This window comes from Erinaceus europaeus, chromosome 4 (genome assembly GCF_950295315.1).
Source record: "Erinaceus europaeus chromosome 4, mEriEur2.1, whole genome shotgun sequence".
Classification (NCBI taxonomy): Eukaryota; Metazoa; Chordata; class Mammalia; order Eulipotyphla; family Erinaceidae; genus Erinaceus; species Erinaceus europaeus.
The window spans coordinates 60,602,862-60,621,386 of NC_080165.1; the positions used below are offsets into that span (position 1 = coordinate 60,602,862).

An 18,525-nucleotide genomic window follows, 5' to 3' on the forward strand; every position below is an offset into this window, starting at 1 on the left:
CTGATCAATTGGTCTATTCACAGTGGTTTAGTTTCTTCTCATAGACTGCAAAATCCTCAGAGTCAGGCCTCACAGCTTGCAACATTTTTTTGTATCTTACAGTGTTCCCAGCATAATGATAGATACAGAAAAGAACAAATAATGTCAGGTGTCCAACAATAGGTGAGTGGCTGAGAAAGCTGTGGTATATATACACAGTGGAATACTACTCAACTATTAAAAATGATGGATTCACCTTCTTTGCCTCATCTTGGATGAAACTTGAAAGAATCATGTTAAGTGAGATCAGCCAGAAAGAGAAGGATGAATATGGGATGATCTCACTCATAGACAGAAGTTGAAAAATAAGAACAGAAAGGAAACACAAAGCAGAAATTGGACTGGAGTTAGTGTATTGCACCAAAGTAAAAAAAATTCTGGGTTGGGGGGGTTCAGATCCTGGAACATGATGGCAGAGGAGGACCTAGTGGGGGTTGAATTATTATGTGGAAAAATTAGAAATGTTACACATGTACAAACTATTGTATTTTACTGTGGACTATAAACCATCAATCCCCCAATAAAGAGATAAAGAGAGAGAGAGAGAGAGAGAGAGAGAAGGGGGAGCTAGAGAGGGAGAGAGAAAAGAAAGACACCTACAGCACTGCTTCACCACTCATGAAGGTTTCCCCATGAAAATGGGGACCATAAATGACATAGTGGGGGTTGTATTGTTAAATGGGAAATTGGGGAATGTTATGCAGGTACAAACTATTGTATTTACTGTTGAATGTAAAATATTAATTCCCCAATAAAAAAATAAATTTAAAAAATAAAATTAAAAAAAATGAATAAAAAAAGAGAGAGAGAGAGTCGGGCAGTAGCACAGCGAGTTAAGCGCATGTGGAGCAAAGCTCAAGGACCAGCATAAGGATCCCAGTTTGAGGCCCAGGCTCCCCACCTGCAGGGGAGTCACTTCACAGGCAGTGAAGCAGGTCAGCAGGTGTCTATCTTTCTCTTCCCCTCTCTGTCTTCCCCTCCTCTCTCCATCTCTTTGGCCTATCCAACAACGACGACGTCAATAACAACAATAATAGCTACAACAATAAAAAGGGAATAAATAAAAATCTTCAAACACACACACACACACACACACACACACACACAAAATGGGACCAGTGGCTTGCATCTGGCTCCTTGAGCATGATGATACGTGCCCTTAACTAAGTGCGCCACTGGCCAGCCACCCAGCATTGCATATTTTTAAAAAATACATGTATTTAGTTTCTTATTAAAGAAAGAGAGGAGAATACCATGGACCAAATTTAGGACCTCATGCTTGAGAATCCAGTGCTTTATCCACTGCATCACCTCCTGGATGACTGCATTTTAAAAAATGATTCATTTATGAGAGAGGGAGGGAGGGAGAAAGAGAGAGAGAAAGAGAATGGGGGGGGGGACATCAAAGCATCACTGTAACACATGTGATGCTGTTGATCAAACTCAAGACCTCATGTTTATGAGTACAACGCTTAGTCCACTGTACCACTGCCCAGGTCACTGCCACTGCATTTTTTCCAAGTTACTGTTGTTGTTGCTATTGGATAGTGACAGAGAAAAATTGAGAGGGGAGGAGACAGAGAGACACCTGAAGCCCTGCTTCACCACTTGTGAATTTTTCCCTCCAGGTGGGTACAGGCTTGAACCTGGGTCCTTGCACACTATAATGTGTGCACTTAACTGTTGTTAAAAATTCGGACAGCTCCAGCTGGCCGGACTAGCTTCACGGGTGGGTAACAGAGACGACCAGAGACAACGGCTGGGCAGGGAAGCTGTATTTCTTTATTCAGGAACAACGATTCATAAACTAAGACAAACTAATCACCAAACAGAACTCTGCTGTCTCTTTGCAGCGGCGCAAGCACTCTCTCTTACTCTCGAACTCAGGAACTCTGAAACTCTCCAACTCTTCAACTCTGGAACTCTGACACTCTCCCACTTTGGAACCCTCTCTCGGGGTTCCTAGGGGTGGGGCCAAGCGGCCCGCGAAATTAGCAGGACTGATCCAATTCTCTTGGCGGGGGAGAACTAGAACCCAATGTAAAGCATACAACACTTAACCAGGTACACCACCACCTGGCCCCAAGCATTGCATTTTCTTTCTTTCTTTCTTTCTTTCTTTCTTTCTTTCTTTCTTTCTTTCTTTCTTTCTTTCTTTCTCTCTTTCTCTCTTTTAAACCAGAGCACTGTTCAGCTCTGGCTTATGATGTGGTGGTGTGGAGGACTGAACTTGGGACTTTGAAGCCTTAGGCATGAAAATCTGTTTCCATAATAACCATTATGGTATCTACCCTCCGCCCAACATTACATTTTTAAAAAGAAGAAACTGAATAATAATTTTCTCTATTTTTATTCCTTTACTCATGTGAGTTATAGCACAGGTGATAGAGGAAAAAAAACATAGAAATATCCTTTATGATACAACAGTTTGAGATACAAGTGCAGAACTGTCAATCCTAGAGTTAAATTTGAGAAGCCGGTGAAGCTACACCAAAAGATGAGGCTTGCCTAACTGCAACCCAGCTTTGTTTCATCCCCTTTGCTGTCTTCATTCTGACCAATAAGATGGTCTGACCAGAAAAGGAGGAACTCAAGGAGTGCATGTTATTCACCATGTCCTTTAAATAAACATCCTCAGTGAACAGGCTATTGCAGTTGTGATTATAATGACCTTTCTTTCCATATTCCCTCAAAAAGATGAAAGGAGGGCCTCTAGTTGCTTCACAACTCAGAAAATGAGAAAGATATGGAAACAGAACTTCCATGAGGACCTGAGAGGTCTACCTTTCAGGGGTGAGAAGAGGACTGGAATTGGTCATTACAGCGGCGGTGATAGTTGTTGATCTTTGACAACCGTCGTGAATATTCTTCATTGGTTGCAGAAATACGTCTTCTGTAGGAAATTATATTGCCCTTACTTCGGAGTTTGTAGATTATGTGGGCTTCCTGTATGGTAAAGAACATCCAGAAACAATGAAAGAATATACGGGATATCAAGCCAAACCAGCGCATAGCTCGGACCTCGTTCAGTCTGCAGTTGGCAGTGGTATGGACTTGTACCACAATATTTGTGACTTCAAACAAAGGGATCCAGGTAATGTATAACATCACACCCATGTAGATCTGGGCATACACTGAATATATGAGGAAGCAGCTGATGACAATGGTGACGCAAGATTGAAAGAGGACGATTTCCAAACTCCATAAGGCGATGAATTGATTTATCAGGCTGTTTGTACCGTTTGGGGGAGTGTCTGTGGCATTGCCCTTTCCTAAGTACTTCACTTCAAAGATAAGGTACATCTTGGTGGCCATCAAGGAAAAAAACCCCGCTAACACACTGCCGATTTTAGCGGTCATCCCACACCAGCGCTTCTGTTTCATGTCAAGACCTCCTGTGGAGACAGAACATGTGAGGGGTGGCCCTGGTCCTGGCCAAGGTGGTGAATCACCAACATTTCTGCCCCCTCCCCCCAAGAGAAATCACAGAGAGAATTACAGAAGTCAGGGAATATTAGTTTTGGCAAGACTGTGTAAGATGGGTTGAAAATAGGAGTGGGAAGAATGGAAGACGCACTTAGGGGTGGGTATCAGTGAGCAGATAAATGAGCCATGCCCAGGACGTAGCCCAAGCCAATCAAAACATTCTCTAGGTAGGATCTAGGCACAACGATGTGTAAAACTTCCTAGTGGTTGTCATATATGCAACCTGGGAATTCAGTAAGGCTAGAGAATTTAAAGAGCAAAAAATTGTATCATAGTCCTCAAACATGTTTTTGTTTGAATGACACTGCAATGTTTTAAGGGAATTTGAACTACACTGGTTTCAGGTAGGCTGAAGAAGGTACTATTGCTGTAGTCACCACTACTCCCTATTGCTTTACTCCATATAACTGTGTTTATTTTATTTGCCTGCCTGAGACAGTTTTGGAAGTCAAGGTACTTGTTTTGGAAGTTTCCATTTCATTAGATAGAGACAACGTGGAAATTTATGTACCAATAAAATACCACTGGTATGGTTTTGTGTATTCTTTGTTGTGACTTTTAAAATTTTAATATTTGTTCTTTTTATTCTACAGGCTCTTTTTGTATAGGATTACATTTCTCGAGCTACCTACTATGCCAGTACAAAACTCTCAGTTAAAATATTTACTTCTCGGGGGTCGGGCGGTGGCGCAGCGGGTTAAGCGCACGTGGCGCAAAGTGCAAGGACCCGCTTAAGGATTCCGGTTCAAGCCCCGCTCCCCACCTGCAGGGGAGTCGCTTCACAGGCAGTGAAGCAGGTCTGCAGGTGTCTATCTATCTCTCCTCCTCTCTGTCTTCCCCTCCTCTCTACATTTCTCTCTGTCCTACCCAACAACAAACAACATCAACAATAACAATAATAACCACAACAAGGGCAACAAAAAGGGGGGATCGCCTCCAGAGCAGTGGATTCATGGTGCAGGCACTGAGCACCAGCAATAACCCTGAAGGCAAAAATAAATAAATGAAATAAATAACTTCTCAGGAATAGCTAGTTAGCTAACATGGAATAATAATAAACCATGATCGTGATAACAATAATGTACTAAGAGCTTATTTTGTGCTAAGCCCTGTTTAGAATTTCATGATCTTTAGTATATCTATAACCACACGTATTGATTTTCTTGTTGACAGTGGTGAGGGAAGAGTGTGTGTCTATACCATTTGTGCATTTTGACTCCCATACATTGACTTACTCACCACAAGAGGAATTAGTCATAGTAACTGACAGTCATTCAGAATTTAGCTCCAACTCAACCTGAACAGACTAATCTTTTCTGCCATTTGGGAAGTTGATTTGCTAATTTTCTGATTCAAGAATCTGACTCATCTCAAGTAATAAGTTTCCTAACTGTTAGGGCAGAGGAAATAGTATTTTGGTTATGCAAACAGCCTCTAAAGCCTGAGGCTAAGTACCACAACAAACAGGAGCTGAGCAGTGCTCTGGTAAAAAAAGAAAAAAAAAAGTTTACTGTTTACTAAGTCAATTTTACTGATATTCATTTTGTTATTTGGATCATTCTACGCTAAAGGAACTTGTTGTGGCTGGGGAGGTAGCTCAGTGGACAGAACTCCTAGACAAAAAGCTTTGGCCTCAATCCCCAGCACCATATATGTTGAAGCAGTGTTCTGGTATCTCATTAAATCAGTCTGGGTCTGGAAGATGGCTCCCCCAGTAAAGCACAGATTTCACCATGCACAAAGACCCAGGTTCAAGCCTCTGGCTATCACATGAGAGCACCTGTACAGGGGAATCCTCATGAGCACTGGAGGAGTGCTGTGGTGTCTCTCTCTGACTCTTCACTCCCTCTCTGACTCAAACCTTCCATCTGAAAAAAAAAAAAAGAAAAGAAAAGAAAAATCCACCTGGAGTGGTAGAATGGTACAAATGGATCCCCAGTGAAAACTCTGGCAGTCAAAACAAACAAGTCTTTTAAGTATAAGGCATTTGAGGGACCAGGTTTTGGTGCACCAAGTTGAGTTCACACATTACAGTGCACAGGTTCTGATCTGCAGGGGAGATGCTTCACAAGTACTGAAGGGTTCTGCAGACCTCTCTATCTATCTCCTCCTTCCCTCTTTTTTTTTTTTTTTTTTTTTTTACCAGAGCACTGGTTCAGCTCTGTTTTATGGTAGTGCGGGGGATTGAACCTGGGACTTTGGAGCCTCAGGCATGAGAATCTCTTTGTATATTGAATAACCATTATGCTACCTTCCACCCGTCTTTTTTTTTTTTTTTAAGAATTTATTTATTCATGAGAAAGACAAGGGGAGAAAGAGAAAGAACCAGACATCACTCTGGTACATGTGCTGCCAGGGACTGAACTCAGGACCTCATGCTTGAAAGCCCAATGCTTTATCCACTGCACCACCTCCCAGACCACTCTCCTTCCCTCTTGATTTCTCTGTCCAGAATAAAAAACAAAAAATAAATAAATGTAAGGCATTTGTAGGTTTAATTTCTAGTATAGCATATCTGAAGCTGCTGACTCTCTAGCTGGTTATTGATTTTTTTTTTTCCGCTGTGGCTGCTATAACAAATCACCACAAACTCATGTTAAACTACCCCAGCTTGATTATCTCATGGTTCTCTACAGGTTGGGTGTTTTGACTGCACCAAGACTCAGCTGGTTTCTCTGCTTTAGGTTTCCCATGGCAGAAATCAAGGTGTCCCTAGCTGTCTGAGCTCTTATTGGAAAGTTTTGTAGAAGAATCTACTCGCAGGTTTTTGGCCAAACTCAGTTCCTCAAAGGCCCCATGTCTTTGCCAGATGTCAGCTGAGGGCCACTTCTTTTCTTTTCTTTTCTTTTCTTTTCTTTTCTTTTCTTTTCTTTTCTTTCCTTTTTAATCTTTTTTTAAATTAAATTTATTTATTTCCCCCTTTTTTGCCCTTTTTTTAAATTGTTGTTGTAGTTATTATTGTTGTCGTCGTTGTTAGATAGGATAGAGAAAAATGGAGAGAGGAGGAGAAGACAGAGAGGGGGAGAGAGACACACATGCAGACTTGCTTCACCGCCTGTGAAGCAGCTCCCCTGTATGTGGGGAGCCGGAGGCTCTAACCGGGATCCTTATGCCAGTCCTTGCGCTTCACGCCACATGCGGTTAACCCTCTGCCTGCACTACCGCCCAACTCCTTGCCACTTCTATTCTTAGAGGCCTGTATTGTCTGTAGGCTCAGAGTCAGCAGTGGTACATCAGCCCCTTCTCATACCTGGATTCTCTCTGATGTCCTTCTGCTCTTCTGTTTCTAGCTGGAGAGCATTCTCCAGTCGTATAGGCTTTTGGTATCGGGTGTGAGTAATCCAGGAGACTCTACTTTTTCCTTTACATCCTTTACCTGAAGTATATCTGTAAAATCCCTCTGCCTGGGAGTCCAGCAGTAGGGCAGCGGGTTAAGCACACGTGGCGCAAAGCGCAAAGACCAGCATAAGGATCCTCGTTCAAGTCCCCGGCTCACCACCTGGAGGGGAGTCGCTTCACAAGCCGTGAAGCAGGTCTAAAGGTGTTTTTCTCTCCCCTTCTCTGCCTTCCCCTCCTCTCTCCATTTCTCTCTGTCCTATCCAACAATGACTACATCAGTAACAACAACAATAAAACAAGGGCAACGAAAGGGAATAAATAAATATTTTTAAAAGCCCTTCTGCCTATATAGGTGTAATGTCTGGACCATAGGAACTGTCAAGGGTTGTTCCCCTACACCCAGATTTATTTGATGAATTCTAATCCCCAGAAACTTGTGGCTATGTTTGGAGATAGGTCCTTTAACTGAGACCTGCTGGGATCAAAATCCTCAGAGATGAACCTAGACCCCCCCCCCAAAAAAAAAAAAAAGGCAAAAAGGCAACTCAACTTTGTGTTAGAGACAGGGAGGGCAAGGGACTCTGGGTCACTATGAAAGGGTTAATACACACAAAAGAAAATAAGTGATCAGGTGGTTGACCAATCAACTGCAATATGGGTAAGTGTGTGGATGTGTACAGGAGATTGCCTCCAAGAAACACTGTAATGGGAACATGGGGACCCAGAGAAAACTATAAAGAGCAAAGAAAAATAAATTATGATCTGTTGCTCAAACTGTCATTGATCACTGTAACACCCCAAAGTTCCTTTGTCCTATAAAGAAGAAAAAAAAGAGCCTCTCCTTGAGAGCTTGCTGCCACTATCTTTTGAGGCCTACATGTGTCTATGCACATACTCTCCCTTGCTTTCCTACTCTTAGAATAAATGCTTGACTTGCCTGAGAGATTTTTCCTCTAACCTCCCATCAAAATTCAAGAACAAAATGAGACAACCACATTCCCCCATGATGTTAGCACAAACATTATCCTCTGCCTTCTGCTTACCTGAAATGGTGTAGCTGAATAAAGATAAAGTCGCCCTATGAGATATTTCCTGTGTCTTTACTGGGGGTGAGAGGAATTTATTTATTCTAGAAACACATACACACACACACAGAGAGAGAGAGAGAACCCACAGCACTGAAGCTTCCTTTAATACAGTAGGCACCAGGCTTCAGCCTGGGTCATGTCCATGGCAAAGCAGCACACTATCCAAGTGAGTTATCTTGCCATCCCAGGAATTTGTTCTTGATCTTGCCTGGAAGCCCATATTCAAGGCTAGAGGATTAGAGTCAATCTTTTGTGAAAAGAGTGTTAAAGAATGCTGAAGTGCAGGGGATTCTGGTTATCCCGGTGGTCATGATCCAGTCTCCCCCCATTTGCCAGGGATCCCAGGGCAGCAAAAGTGATCCTAACAAGGCAACATTCAACAATAAGCTGACATTCCTTCCCTCCCACCATCCCTCCTCCACCCTCCCAACATTCCTCTGGGCTGAAAGCAAGGGTTTCTCTGTGTGCAGTAAACCCATCAAGTCAAAGTCTTTATTGGTCTGCCTCTCACTAGCAGTTCACAGTAAATGACAATGTAAGGCAGAGCATTAGCAAAGCATGATCACAAGTCTAGCAGAATAGGCATAATCTAATGCAGTCATTATGAAAAGACGTAGGAAAACTGTTCAAAACCTGTAAAGCCATTAGCAAATAAGGATCTATAGAATTAGACCAGTTAGTAACCAGAAAAGAAGAAATTAATTAGTAACAGTTACTTCAGTAAAAATGGATTGAAGATGAAGAAACTACTACAAGGGACTTGATGGCAGTGCACCTGGTTGAGCGCACATATTACAGTGAACGAGAATCCAGGTTCAAGCCCCCAACCCCACCTGCAGGGGGAAAACTTCACAAGTGGTGAATCAGGGCTGCAGGTGTCTCTCTGTCTCTCTCCCTCTCTATTTACTCCTTCCTCTCAATTTCTACCTAGCTATACCCAATAAATAAAAAAATAAAGATAATAAAAAATTTTAACAGAAAGTTAGAAGATTTAAAAAAATTACTACATATTTGTGTAATGGAATGTTATTTATTTATCTATTTAATTTTTTTGTTATCGCTGGGGCTTGGTGCCTGCATTACGAATCCACTGCTCCTGGAGGCTATTTTTTCCCTTTCATTGCCCTTATTGTTTATTGTTGTTGTTGTTGTTGTTGATGTTGTTGGATAGGACTGAGAGAAATTGAGAGAGGTGGGGAAGACAGAGAGGAGAAGAGAAAGATAGACACCTGCAGACCTGCTTTACCACTTGTGAAAAGACTCCCCCACAGGTAAGGAGCCAGGGGTTCAAACCAGGATCCTTACACCGGTCCTTATATTTCACGCGATGTGCACTTAACCCACCGCGCTGCTGCCCAGCCCCCGGGGATGCTATGTTTATTCATTGTTTACTACCAGGGTTATTGCCAGGGCTCAGTGTTTGCATGATGACTTTACTACTCCTGGTGGCCATCTATTTTTCCCATCTTTTTATTTATTTATTTTTTTGCCTCCATGGTTATCGCTGGGGCTCAGTGCCAGCACCAGGAATCCACTGTTTTCCCCCTTTTGTTGCCCTTGTTGTTTATCGTTGCTGTTATCATTATTGTTGTTACTAGTATTGTTGTTATTGTTGTTGGATAGGACAGGGAGAAATGGAGAGAGAAGGAGAAGACAGAGGGGAAGAGAAAGACACCTGTTTCACTGCCTGTGAAGCGGCTCCCCTGCAGGAGGTGAGCCGGGAGCTTGAACCAGGGTCCTTAGGCCGTTCCTTGCGCTTCACACCAGGTGGGCTTAACCCGCTGCACCATCCCTGGCGCCCTATTTTTCCATTTTTCTTTTGCAAGGTGGGGGGAGGAAGAGATGCCTACAGGACTGCTTTACTGCTCAGGAAGCTTCCCTCCTGCAGGTGGGGACCAGGAACATGACCTAGGTCCTCAAACTTGGTAATGTGTGTGTTCTACTGGGTGACTCATGGCCAGACTCCCTGATGGGATGTATGTCAAAATGAATGACTGTAGTAACACAGACTTTTTAGGACTACATCTAGATCCAGTAAAACTATACAAGGAAAGTAAAGCTATACAGCGAAAGTTTAGGATTCTAGGCCAGGGAGAAAGTGAAATGGGCAGGGTAAATTATATACTAAGATCAGAATCGCTGACAGGACATTTAGTTTATTTTGGAAAAATAGTTCGCCCAGCAGAGTGACTGCTTTGCTTTCCCTAGGCTGGAATTTCCCAGTTTGGAGCTTTTTTCTTTTCCCAGGTTGGAGTTTAATCCCCACTGCACTCAGGGAGGTTTCAGTGCCAATCTCTCTCTCTCTCTTTTTCTCTATCCCTCTCCTCCACCTCTATCTACTTGAAAAAGTCAGCCCAGAGTGGGAAGGCACTGGTGGTGATAAATAAATAAATACTAACGGGGGGTGGGCAATGGCACAGCGGATTAAGCGCAGGTGGTGTAAAGCACAAGGGCCAGAGTGAGGATCCCAGTTTGAGCCCCTGGCTCCCCACCTGCAGGGAGTTCCCTTCACAGGCAGTGAAGCAGGCCTGCAGGTGTCTATCTTTCTATCCCCCCTCTCTGACTTCCCCTCCTCTCTCCATTTCTCTCTGTTCTATCCAACAATAATGACTATAATAACAAGGATAAAGAAGGGCAACACAGAAGTGAGGCCCCACACCTATGGACATCTAATCTTTGACAAAGGTGGCCAGACTATTAAATGGAGAAAGCAGAGTCTCTTCAACAAACGGTGTTGGAAACAATGGGTTGAAACATGCAGAATACCAAATAATGTGATGATGACATTAACTATCGATTGTCTTTTTGAACCCTAAGACAGCAGGAACCTCACATCTCCACTGTAGAGCCCTTACTTCCCCCAGTCCTGGAACCCTTGGATAGGGCCCACTTTCCCATATGCCTCTCCCAATCCATATCAAATAATATTGCATCCGCCGATCACAACCTAACCAACGTAATGATTGCCACCTCAACATGCTTCACTTCAGACTGTGTCCAGAGACTTCACATGTGGAATGACAACCCTTCAGCTTCATTACTCGGGTGAGACCTTTCCTTTCATAGTATACTCTAATTTCATCTCAGGTGGTTCACTTTCTAACAAAGTCCCAAAACCTAGATATACACCAGTTTCTGTGAGAGAGAGCATATCTTCACACATATCTATAAACTACTGCAAAATATATACCTGAAAGCAGAAGTACACTAGAGCTTGCAGTGAGTACCTCCCTAACACTTCCTCTCCACTATTCCAAGCTTTGGGTCCATGATTACTCAACAATTTGTTTGGCTTTGTATGTTAACTCTCTTTTCAGTCACTAGGTTCCAGATGCCATCAGGATGCTGGCCAGGCTTCCCTGGATTGAAGACCCCACCAATGTGTCCTGGAGCTCAGCTTCCCCAGAGACACACCCTACTAGGGAAAGAGAGAGGCAGACTGGGAGTATGGACTGACCAGTCAACGCCCATGTTCAGCGGGGAAGCAATTACAGAAGCCAGACCTTCTACCTTCTGCAACCCACAATGACCCTGGGTCCATGTTCCCAGAGGGATGGAGAATGGGAAAGCTATCAGGGGAGGGGGTGGGATATGGAGATTGGGTGGTGGGAATTGTGTGGAGTTGTACCCCTCCTACCCTATGGTTTTGTTAATTAATCCTTTCTTAAATAAAAAAAATTAAAAAAAAAAAGAAACATGCAGAAGAATGAAACTGAATCACTTTATTTCACCAAATACAAAAGTAAATTCCAAGTGGATCAACGACTTGGAGGTTAGACCAGAAACTATCAGATACTTAGAGGAAAATATTGGCAGAACTCTTTTCCACATACATTTTAAAGATATCTTCAATGAAACAAATCCAGTTACAAAGAAGACTAAGGCAAGTATAAACCTATGGGACTACATCAAATTTAAAAGCTTCTTCACAGCAAAAGAAACCACTACCCAAACCAAGAGACCCCTCACAGAATGGGAGAAGATCTTTACATGCCATACATCAGATAAGAGTTTAATAACCAACATATATAAAGAGCTTGCCAAACTCAACAACAAGACAACAAATAACCCCATTCAAAAATGGGGGGAGGAATTGGACAGAATATTCACCACAGAAGAGATCCAAAAGGCCAAGAAACACATGAAAAAATGCTCCAAGTCTCTGATTGTCAGAGAAATGCAAATAAAGACAACAATGAGATACCACTTCACTCCTGTGAGAATGTCATACACCAGAAAAGGTAACAGCAGCAAATGCTGGAGAGGGTGTGGGGTCAAAGAAACCCTCCTACACTGCTGGTGGGAATGTAAATTGGTCCAACCTCTGTGGAGAACAGTCTGGAGAACTCTCAGAAGGCTAGAAATAGACCTACCCTATGACCCTGCAATTCCTCTCCTGGGGATATATCCTAAGGAACCCAATACATCCATCCAAAAAGATCTGTGTACACATATGTTCTTGGCAGCACAATTTGTAATAGCCAAAACCTGGAAGCAACCCAGGTGTCCAACAACAGATGAGTGGCTGAGCAAGTTGTGGTATATATACACAATGGAATACTACTCAACTATCAAAAATGGTGACATCACCGTTTTCAGCCGATCATGGATGGACCTTGAAAAATTCATGTTAAATGAAATAAGAAGGATGAATATGGGATGATCTCACTCTCAGGCAGAAGTTGAAAAACAAGATCAGAAAAGAAAACACAAGTAGAATCTGAAATGGATTTGACATATCGCACCAAAGTAAAAAAGACTCTGGGGTGGGTGGGTGGGTGGGGAGAATATAGGTCCATGAAGGATGATAGAGGACCTAGTGGGGGGTGTATTGTTATATGGGAAACTGGGGAATGTTATGCATGTGCAAACTATTGTACTTACAGTTGAATGTAAAACATTAATTCTCCAATAAAGAAGAAAAAAAAAAAAAAGAAGGGCAACAAAAGGGGAAAAAACAGCCTCCAGGAGCAGTGGCTTCCGGGTGCAGGCACAGAGTCACAGAGATAACCCTGGAGGCAAATTAAATAAATAAATAAATAAATAAAAATAAATAAATATTAACATATCAATTAAGAGTGCATCTGCCTGCAGGGAACAGAGAGTTCCGATGTCATCAGTTTAAACAGAGGTCTCTCTCTCTCTCTCCTTTATCATCATTGGGACTTCACTACTCCTGGCCAATTTTTTTCTCCAGACAGTAACACAGAGACAAAGAGAAAAGACACCACAGCATCAAAGCTTTTCCTTCAGTGTGAATGGGGGCCAGATTCAAACCTGGGTCTCACAGAGCAAAGCTCTCCCACATAAGTTATCTCTCAAGCCCTAAGAAAGTGACTCAACCTCCTTCCTTTCTTCCTCCTTTCCTTCCTTTCTTTCTTCATAGCACTGCTCAGTTCTGGCTTATGGTGGTGCTGGAAGTTGAACCTGAGACCTTGGAGCCACAGGCATAATTGTTCTCTCTCTCCCTCTTTTTTCCTTTTCTTTTTTTTTTAAAAATAATTTATTTATTCATGAGAAAGATAGGAGAGATAAAGAACCAAATATCATTCTGGTACATGTGCTGCCGGGGGATTGAACTTGAGACCTCATGGTTGAGAATCCAGTGCTTTATCCACTGCACCACCTCCCGAACCACTTCCCCTTTCTTTTGATAGGAAAGAGATAAATTGAGAGAGATGGGGAGGGAGAGAGAGAAAGAGAGAGAGAGAGAGGGAGAGAGAGAGCCGCAACACTGCATCACTGCTTGTGAAGCTTTATTTATTTATTTATTTATTTATTTTTATCTATGAGAAAGACAGGAGGAGAGAGAAAGAACCAGACATCACTCTGGCACATGTACTGCCGGGGATCGAACTCAGGACCTCATGCTTTAGAGTCCAAAGCTTTACAACTGTACCACCTTCCAGACCACTGTCTTCAGTTTTTTTAAATGTTTGCACTGTGTTCCAAATGTGACTGCTCTTTTCTTGGGGCATTGGCAGTTTTTTTCATTACTTCCTATCATTATCATCATCATCATCATCTTGTGTCATCAGGACCTTGCACACACTCCTAGACTTTTCATTCTCTAACATTTTAGCAAGGAGAAGAAAGAGATGTGGAGACATCTTAGCATTGCTCTACCATCCATGCAGCTCCTCCAGTGCAGGGCTCCCGGGCCTTGTGAAGCTTTTTTGATGCAGGTGGGGAGCTAGGGTTTGAATTTGCGTCTTTGCACATGATAGTGTGTGTGCTTAACTCGTGCACCATCATTTAGTCCCATCTGACCTGCTTTTCTTTTCATAAAATAATGCTTGGCAATGGCAACCCACCATCTGAGCAGCATACTTGGGGCGTATGTCTGAGTAGCTAAGAATAGATATGATAGAAAGATGTTATGTAGGCTGGAAGGAGATGCACTAACTAGAGTTTTGAACTTCAAAGCATGAGTTCCTGAGTTCAAGGTCTGGTATCACATGAGCCAGAGTGATGCTCTGGTTCTTTATCTCACTTCTCTTTCTCTCATGTTCATACATAAATGTTTTTCATATTTATTTAGATAAGACAAAAAGAAATTGAGAGGGGAGGGGAGACAGAAAGGAATTCAGAGAATTCTTACAGAGACACCTGTAACACTGCTTTACCACTCGTGAAGCTTCTCCCCCTCCTCTGCAGGTGGGAAGCTGGGGCTTGAAATTAAGTCTTTGTATATGATAATGTGTGCACTTAACTGAGTACTCCACTGCCTGGCCCCTGAAACATAAATCTTAAAAACAAAAAATTTATGGAGTCAGGGAGTAGTGCAATGGGTTAAGCGCACATGGCGCAAAGCACAAGGACCTGCATAAGGATCACAGTTTGAGCCCCTGGCTCCCCACCTGCAGGGGGGTTGCTTCACAGGCGGTGAAGCAGGTCTGTAGGTGTCTATCTTTCTCTCCCTCTCCGTCTTCCCCTCCTCTCTCCCTTCCTGTCCTATCTAACAATGATGAGTCAATAACAACAATAATAACTACAACAACAATGAAAAGCAACAAGGGCAACTAAAGGGAAAACAAATAAATAAAATTTTTAAAAGAAAATTGTTCTTTTAAATTATATAACAACTATCCCCCACCCCAGCTGTTATCTATTTCTCTGTAACAAATTACCTCAAGCCTTAGGCACTTATAATAACATTTCTTATCTCGTGGTTTCTGAGAGGCAAGGATTTGAGAGTGACTAAGCTGGGTGGTTCTGGCTCTGGTTGTCACATGGTTACAGTCCAGCTCTTGGCTGGGAGTGTGGTCATCTCAAGGCTCTGCTCTGAGAGACTTCCACCCAAACTCACTACTGCAGTTGCAAAAAGGGAACCTCAGTTTCTCACTGGCTGTTGGAAGAGACTTCAGTTCCCCACCTGCCAAGTCTTTCTCTACAAGCTACCTGAGTGTCCCTGCAGCATGGCAGCTGGTGTCCCCCAGAACAAGTGGTGAAAGGGAGGGGGCTCTCAAAGTGGAAACTGTGGATGTGAGGGCGATCTGGCTGCGACATCTGTCACCCCATTGATCGCCAGGGTTGATTCGGCTGATCTGGTTGGCTAGGCGGGTGTCCCCTTCCTCCCTCACCGCTCCATGTGCGTCCCTCCCGAAGCTGCGCGCTAGGTCGAAGAGGACGGCCTTCCCTGAATAGAGACGGACCGGTCTTCGGTCGAGGGTATACAAGTAGCTGAGCTCCCCTGCTAGAACCTCCTCCAAACAAGCTCTCAAAATGGAAACTGCAGTACTTTCTTTTATATATATTTTTCCCCTTTTTATTGCCCTTGTTTTTTATTGTTGTAGTTATTATTATTGTTCTTGATGTCATCACTGTTGGATAGGACAGATAGAAATGGAGAGAGGATGGAAAGACAGAGAGGAGGAGAGAAAGATAGACACCTGCAGACCTGCTTCACCATCTGTGAAGTAACTCCCCTGCAGGTGGGGAGCCTGAGGCTCAAACTGGGATCCTTACGCAGGTCCTTGTGCTTTACCCCACGTGCGCTTAACCCACTATGCTATTGCCCGACTCCCGCTGCAGTACTTTCTAATGTCTCTGAGGAGTGACATCCGTTATTTGATTGGAAATATACCCTAACCCTGGAGGGGACTATAGGGACAAGGCTACACAAAGGTGTAAATATCAAGGGGCAGGGGTTTATAGAGACAGGCTCATTTTACTATGAAACCTAGCTACCACAACTATCATATAGGCAGGTGTGTGTGTGTGTGTGTGTGTGTGTGTGCGTGTGCGTGTGTGTGTGTTAAAAGAGAGAGAGAAAACACAGTTAAATTAAAACAAGAAAGTAAAAAATTTAGACACCAGGGGGTCAGGTGGTAGCGCAGTGGGTTAAGCACACATGGTGCAAAGTGCAAGAACTGGCATAAGGAACCCAGTTTGAGGCCCTGGCTCCCCACCTGCAGGGGGTCGCTTCACAAGCAGTGAAGCAGGTCTGCAGTTGTCTATCTTTCTCTCTGCCTTTCTGTCTTCTCCTCCTCTCTCAATTTCTCTCTGTCCTATCCAACAATAATGACAACAATAACAATAATATTAATAATAACAACAACAACAAGGGCAACAAAATGGAAAAAATGGCCTCCTGGAGCAGTGGATTCGTAGTGCAGGCACCGAGCCCCTGGAGTAATAAATTTCTTCTCTCTCTCTCTCTTTCTCTGTCTCTCTCTCTGTCTCTCTCTCTCTCACACACACACACAAAATGAATAAATAAAATAAGTTAAAAAAAATTAAATTGGGAGTCGGGCGGTGGCGCAAATCGCCAGGACCTGGGTAAGGATCCCAGTTCGAGTCCCCGGCTCCCCACCTCCAGGGGAGTCGCTTCACAAGCGGTGAAGCAGGTCTGCAGGTGTCTGTCTTTCTCTCCTCCTCTCTGTCTTCCCCTCCTCTCTCCATTTCTCTCTGTCCTATCCAACAACAACGACATTAATAACCACAACAATGTTAAACAACAAGGGCAACAAAAAGGAAAATAAATAAATAAAAACTTAATTTATTTTAAAAAAATTAAATTGTGGTCTGGGAGGTGGCACAGTGGCTAAGGCACTAGACTCTCAAGCATGAGGTCCTGAGTTTGATCCCCGGCAGCACATGTACTAGAGTGATGGCTGGTTCTTTCTCTCCTCCTATCTTTCTCATGAATAAATAAATAAATTCTTTAAAATTTTTTAAAAGTAAATTTATATTATGTTTTATTATTGTTTATTTTGTCTTGATTTAGCTAGAGATAGAGAAGCAACAAGGCAGAGAAAGAACAAAACAAGTTAGATAGCATAATGGTTCTACAAATAGACTCTCATGCCTGAGGCTCCAGTGGCCCAGGTTCAATCCCCCACACCACCACAAATCAGCTGAGAAGAGCTCTGGTAAAATAAACAAACAAATAAATAAAAGTAAATTTAAAAAAAAAGAGAGAGAGAAAGAAGGAAAGAAAGAGTGAAAGAGACTGCAGTACGGAAGCTTCCTTCAGTGTGATGGGGCTGAGTTTGAATCTGAATCATGTGCATGGCAAAGCACACATTATCCGAAAGAGCTATTTCACTTGCCAATTTCTATCATGTTCACAGCACTACTGTCTCCTAAGATATCTGTATACCCTAATGAATCCAACTGCTTCCATCCCTCTCCCTATAAGCATGACAGTCTCTGCAAACTCAAATCGCCTTTCCTTTTGCCCTCTGTAATCTGAATTCACCCTTTCTCTGTTAGAACAAGCAATAGATACTGACTCTTGACTGACAAAAGCAGAAAGGGCCTAAATAGTTTCTAGACTTGCAAGAGTTAGAGAATTCCTGTGTCTCAGTCACAATTAAGTTAAATAAACAATCACAAAACCTCATCTGACAATAACAATCAACAGCATTTAGAACAATATATCTGGAGCTAGACTGACTTGGGCTGACCTCATCTAGACTCACTCAAGTGTGTGGTGTCAATTGCTGGTTGGCTAGACAGTTCTGTTGATTCTGGCTAAGGCCATTCTTCTGTCTAAAGCTCAACTGACTGCTGGCTGATCTAGTAACAGCCCAGGGAGTCTTGGCCAATGGCACCATGTCTCTCATTGTCTACTAGGCTAGCCTAGACATGTTCTAATGGCCATAGCAGAGGGCAACACTGAGAGTGATGTAAGACTGGATGTTTATGCCCTCTTACTCAGCTCCTAGGTTGAAAATATAATGTCCAAAGGGGTAGTGTTAGAGCATGAGGTCTTTGGAGGCTGGGCTGTGGCACACACAGTTAAGTGCACATGCTCAAGGACCTAGATTCAAGCCTCTGGTCCCCACCTGCAGGGGACCACATGTAAAGTTTACTCATAAAGAAAGTGTTGCATGTCTCTCTTTCACTCACTCCCTCCCCTTCCCTCTTGATATTTGCCTCTATCCAATAAAATAAATAACATTTTAAAGAGATGGGATGTGACTACGTCATAAGGTGGAGCCCTCATGAATGAGTTAAGTGCTCTTATAAAGAGGGCCCAGAGAGATCCCTCATTCCTTCCACCACATGAGGACACAAGAATTTGGTAAACTGCAACCCATAAGAGAGTTTCACCAGAACTCAAGCA

General features: G+C 43.0%; 1 protein-coding gene across 2 annotated transcripts in view; it reads right to left on the bottom strand.

The window, feature by feature from the left end:
• TMEM217 (transmembrane protein 217) overlaps window positions 1-18,525 on the bottom strand; it is a 37,008-nt gene that overhangs the window by 3,552 nt on the left and 14,931 nt on the right. The window contains exon 2 of one of the 2 annotated variants that reach the window (XM_007517832.2): window positions 2,824-3,434. In XM_007517832.2, coding sequence (XP_007517894.1) covers window positions 2,827-3,423 — 597 coding nt within the window. In that variant the 5' untranslated portion in view covers window positions 3,424-3,434 and the 3' untranslated portion in view covers window positions 2,824-2,826. Of the gene's footprint in view, window positions 1-2,373; window positions 3,435-18,525 lie in introns of those variants that run through there. The other variant, XM_060189733.1, reaches the window with a different exon arrangement.